Source organism: Perognathus longimembris, chromosome 13, assembly GCF_023159225.1.
Source record: "Perognathus longimembris pacificus isolate PPM17 chromosome 13, ASM2315922v1, whole genome shotgun sequence".
Classification (NCBI taxonomy): domain Eukaryota; kingdom Metazoa; phylum Chordata; class Mammalia; order Rodentia; family Heteromyidae; genus Perognathus; species Perognathus longimembris.
The window spans coordinates 49,866,288-49,872,202 of record NC_063173.1 but is presented as its reverse complement, the minus strand read 5'-3'; the positions used below and the strand labels follow the sequence as shown (position 1 = coordinate 49,872,202).

General features: G+C 36.7%; 1 protein-coding gene across 1 annotated transcript; it reads left to right on the top strand.

The window, feature by feature from the left end:
* Window positions 1–4,598: 4,598 nt before the first annotated feature.
* Window positions 4,599–5,525, top strand: LOC125361904 (olfactory receptor 4C45-like). The gene has a single exon (XM_048360519.1). The coding sequence runs from the start codon at window positions 4,605–4,607 to the stop codon at window positions 5,523–5,525; it is 921 nt and encodes a 306-aa protein (XP_048216476.1). The 5' UTR covers window positions 4,599–4,604.
* The last annotated feature ends 390 nt before the right edge of the window (window positions 5,526–5,915 follow it).

Genomic DNA, 5,915 nt, shown 5'->3' with positions numbered 1-5,915 from the left:
CTGGTATTAGAACTAGGAAATTGAAAGGGGATACCAAAATTGAGAGACACAGGGTAAAAAAGAGAAACAACTACAAAAGCAATACTTGCGAAACTGTTTGGTGTGAGTGAACTGAACACCTCAGGGAGGGAAAGGGTAAGTGGGAGAGGGAGGGGGTTATGAGGGACAAGGTAACAAACAGTACAAGAAATGTATCCAATGCCTGAAACTGTAACCTCTCTGTACATCAGTTTTATAATAAAAACTTTAAAAAAAAGAAAAACAGGTTTACAAGGAAGAAATAAGAATAAGCAGGAGTGGGAGGAGAAGAAGTAAAGAAAGAGGAAGAACAAGAGGAAAAAGAAAAGAATGGAGTAGAACAGAAACAGAAGAAAGAATAGGAAGAGGAAGAGAAAAGTGACTACATGATAGGTTGTCCCCAGTTCTTCATGCTGCAGAAGCTGAAAGAAATAAGACAGTGAAATTTCCATTCTAGACTGCTTTTCCCAACACTCAGATATAATGTCCATGACCATTTGCTGAGTGTGATTTTCTCAATAATGTCTAAATCTATCATCAACTTCCTTTAAGGCAGTACAGAAAAAGAGATCTATTCCTCTCAATTAACCAGGAAAATATGTAAAGAATCACATTGAAAACCATGGTCTGACATTTCAATTATCCTTTGGGAAAACTTTGGGAAAACTTTAGTAGCTGGGAAATCTCCCACAAAATATCTCACTTGTCAATAAGAAAATCATTTCTACAATTGCTCAAAGAAATCAAACACAAAATCTTTTTTAACTCAAAAGCTGTTTTATTTAAAATTATATTCCAGATTTAATTTTCTAGTACTTTTATAGTTTGTAGTATTTTTTCTTTATTGTCAAAGTGAAGTACAGAGGGGTTATATTTTCATATGTAAGGCAGTTGTTGCATTTCTTATCCATCTTCTTACCTCCTCCCTGATTTTTCCCCACCTCTCTCCACCCCCTTGTATACCCCCCCCCCCACAATGAGTTGTACAGCTGTTTACACCAAATGGTTTTGTATGTATTGCTTTTGTAATGGTTTGTCTTTTTATCCTTTGCCTCTCGATTTTGGTATTCCCTTTCCCATCCCTAGTTCTAATACACGTATATACAGTATGCAGGGTACTAAGATCAGATGCAGTGATAGCAGGCGTAAAACCACGGGAAGGGAATAAGAGAAAAAAAAGAAAAAGAATGGTACTGTTTCACATGGCATGTTGAAAATAATTGCAACTATGATATACCACTTCTTTAAATGACTTGGAGTTCATTTCACTTAGCATCACCTTATGTGTTCATACAGGTATAGCTATTGAGCTATTGTTATCATCTATTATGACTAACCTAAACATGTACTAATTATTCCCTATGAGGGAAACCATAGCATACACATTTCCTTGGTATGACTTTTCCAAGTCCTTCCATTTCCTTATGAATGGGGCAGAGACACATGAAGAAGTACTCCACATCACTGTTCATAAAAGAAATGCAAATCAAAACAACACTGAGATTCCACCTCACCCCAGTAAGAATATTCATTATCAGGAAAATTAATAACAAATGCTGCAGGGGATGTGGCCAAAACAAACCCTACTACATTGTAGGTGGGAATGTAAACTTGCTCAACCACTCTGGAAACTGTTATAGAGGTTCCTCAGAAGGCTAAACATAGAGTGCCCCTATAACCCAGCAGCCCCAATTTTGAGCATCTACCCAAAAGATTACAAGCAAGATCACACTAAAGCCACCAGCACAACACTGTTCAATGCAGCACAATTTGTCACTGCTAAAATTGGAAAAAAAAAAAAAAAAAAAAAACAGATGACCCTCAGTAGACTAGTCGATAAGCAAAATGTGGTACATATACACAATAGAATTCTATGCCTCTATCAGAAAGAACCACACTGGCACATAATCTTAAATTATGGTGTCTCCACTCGTCAGAGCAGACCTTTTGTCTATATGAGTCATATTTTCAGAGAGAAATCCATTCTCTATACTTCACACTACGCATACAGCACGCTATATCTTAAGCCAGATTCACCAATGTTCACAGACATGAAGAGGTTTTCAAAAGTATCGTACACAACATAGAACCTAAACTAGAACCAAAGCACTTCACTAACCTCAACTCAACTGCAGATCTAAAAGTGACCACTAATGACATTTGTGTGTACCAATTGGGAAATGTGAAATTTACTGATTATTGTCTTGGCAGTGATTTCAGTACAACTACTTAGTAATCCTCTAGAGACTTGAGGGACCAATGAGTGACTAAGTTGTGCACTGGGTAAATTGTATTTATGCATTTCTTGAGTGAGGGAACAGAGAACAATGCATGAAAGACGGGAGCAGAGCCAGGGAGCAACAAGGTGAGTATTTACTTGAATGACATTACTCTTGAGTTTAGTTATTGGGTTTTGAAAAGAGATCTTGAGCTAAGACAGAACTACACATTTTTTTGTGCTCTAAAGAAAAAAGTGTTGAGCAAATTAAGGGAAAGAATCCAACACAAATGATTTTATTTACTTACACATTTTTGCTTGGATATATTTTTTCCTGGACTGGTTAATAGGAATGTTTTTTTTTTTTTTTTTGCTGTTTTTAACTTCAGATTGAACATAACTCAAAGATAGCAAGACAAATGATAGCTAGAGAGACAGATAGATAGACAAATAGTCAGATAGATAGATAGATGATAGGTTGTCAATGAAATTTGTAGGCTTTTATAAGAAAAAAGAAGCGTGTACCAATTAAACCCTGGAATATTCCTAGTTTGCTACCTTAAACAATACATTGTCTGTAGAAACCCTGACTGACAGTGAAAACTACAAGCACAAAATGTACAATTGGAGAATTATCTAAAAAGATGTCTCCAGTGCCCCACGTTGCATCCAATGGAGTCTATGCATTTGGCTAAAGAAGAAACCAGTGACAGCATTCAACCTGAAAACAGAGGATTCCATAAACTCTTCACCCAGGTCAGTGAAAACTGTATCTTTTCCACAAATTCTAAGATTTACTTCTTTAGGCAATGTGCTTTTTCTGAAACAATTTTAGAGGTACATATATGACTTCAATCTGAATATCCTTACTATGAAAATGAAATTGGACAAGCCAATATGTAAACCTCAATCAAAAGCTTTGTCTCTAATTTGTATATCAGCTGCTGTTAAAATGACATGGTAATTTTTAAGACATAAGTGTGTCTTCTTAAACCAACTGATTCCATACATTTCTACTTATGTTTTTTCCATGCTGTGACTCTGATGATAGATTTTGTGAATTAAATCTAATAAAAATGACTAGCCATCACTTTTAAGAGACAAATAGCAAGAAAACAACTCAGAATAAAATTTCATAAAAATCACAAATTTTCTTACATACATTTATGGATGCCAAAAGTTCAAACTGTTAACTTCTAACCCCAAAATACCTTTGGGTTGTTCTTTGGCAGAGATTTGGGATGAGGAATAGACGAACATCCATCTTCAGGTCTATTAATTGGGCCCCTGTGTTTTGCTCTATTATTATTATTATTGTTATTAATTATTATCATTATTGCAAGGTTATAGTACATAGGTGTTACAGTTACACAATTCGGGCAATGAGTACATTTCTTTTTGAACAGTGTCACTCCCTCTGTCATTTGCCCCTAGTGTTTCCCCTGTCAACCCCCTGTTCCACAACCTATACAGTTGATTTCCAACACAGTGTCTAGTGGGTATTATTGCTGAATTACTTCACTCTTTGTCCCATCTTTGTATGTTTCCCCTTTCCCTTGGAGAGGGCCCAGTGTTTACCAATAACAGGAAAAATAAGTCATAGAGCTCAGGTACTTTAGATTTAGTAAGACTTCACTCTTGGCATCAGAATAAATGACTTGCATAAAAAACTGAATAAAAAAACTTTCATATAATTATAAATAGGCATGCAGAATAGATAACTACCACACGAAAATAACTAATACTAAAGATATTTTCTGCCAGTTCACAATAAGAAAATTATGCAATTCTGGAGAACTGATTTAGAAGTAGCAGGAACATTTGGAAGTGAGCCACAGCCAATATTCTAATAGATCCAGGGGCTAGTGGCTAAGGCGTATAATCTGAGCTACTAAAGAGATTAAAATCTGAGTATCTTCCATGCAAGCCAATCTGAGCAGGAAAGTCTGTGAGATTGAAACCAATTCACCACCAGAAAACTGGAAGTGGTGCAGTAATACAAAGTGAGAAAGAACTAGAGTTTAGGAATAAACCTCAGGGAAAGTGCCCAAGTCCTCTGTCATATAAATGACCCAAAATTAAACTTAAATTATTTATAACAGAAACTTAATTTGCTGTACAAATTGTCACTTATTATAAGTATCCCAGTAAAATAAACCAGCATTAAATTAATATGTTTTACGGGTTCTTTACAATTATTTGGGAAATGGGAGAAGTAAGTGAATGGGTCAATCCATCAATTTCATGGATCAGAACAAAAGAGTTGACAAAGTATTTTTCTACTCATTTGAACTTCACATAACTGAGAAGTACTATTTATTTCCAGGTGAACCACACACAAACAACCCTCTATACATTAATACAAACAATGAACAATGTGACAGAATTCATCCTGCTGGGTCTCACCCAAGATCCAGAACTCCAGAAGCTCTTGTTTGCTGTGTGTTTAATCACCTATTTGGTCACACTAGCTGGGAACACACTCATCTCAGTCACCATCTTTGTCAGCCCAGCCCTGAGGAGCCCCATGTACTTTTTCCTATCATATTTGGCATTTATTGATATCCTCTACCCTACTTCCATTGCTCCCAAAATGATTGTGAACTTGGCATCTGGTAAGACCACCATATCCTTCAATGGCTGCATGGCACAGCTTTTTGCTGAACACATGTTTGCTGCTGCAGAGATCATCTTGCTCATTGCTATGGCCTTTGATCGCTGTGTGGCCATCTGCAAGCCCTTGCACTACACCACCATCATGAGCCAACCTGTGTGCTCTTTCATGGTAGGGGCAGCTGGAGTATTGGGGGTCATTCATGGAGGGATACAGGTGTTATTTATTGCTCAATTGCCCTTTTGTGGCCCCAATGTCACTGACCACTTTATGTGTGATTTAATACCACTGCTGGAGTTAGCCTGCACAGACACTCACACTTTGGGGCCTCTGGTCACTGCCAACAGTGGCTCACTGTGTTCAATCTCATTTTTGATGCTGCTTGCTTCCTATGTGAACATCCTGTACTCCCTGAGGAATCACAGTTCTGAGGGACGTTGCAAAGCCTTGTCGACCTGTGCCTCTCACATCACTGTGGTGATCTTATTCTTTGTACCTTGCTCATACCTGTACATTAGGCCTGTGGTCTCTTTCCCCATCGACAAATGTGTCGCTGTGATTTTCACCCTTTTAACACCTATGTTGAATCCTTTAATCTACACCCTCAGGAATGAGGAAATGAAAAGGGCTATAAAGAAGCTCTGGGGTCAAATAATGAAAGTTGATGATATGTAAATCTCATAATTTCTGTGTTTAAAAATATATGGATGTTTTGGAATGTAATTTTTCCTCTTCATTAATAAAATTAAAACACTTATCTTTCCTGCTACATATTTCATTTCACAGAATATTTACTGTAATTTATAGACTCCAGACAGTGAGTTGTGTTGAATTGCATGAAGGGAGTAAGTATTTCTATTTCCTTAAATATTTTCTTTATTTCTGTATCAGGAATCTTTAATCACCTCTATTTTGTTATTCATGAAATGTAAAATAAAGGTTCGTGCATTGCTGCTCAGTAGTATATTAGAAAAAAAAATAAACCCTGATAGTAGAAATGCCCTTGAGGAGGACAAAACAGACCTCCTTAGGAGAAAGTTCCTCTATACTTGGGGTACTTTAACA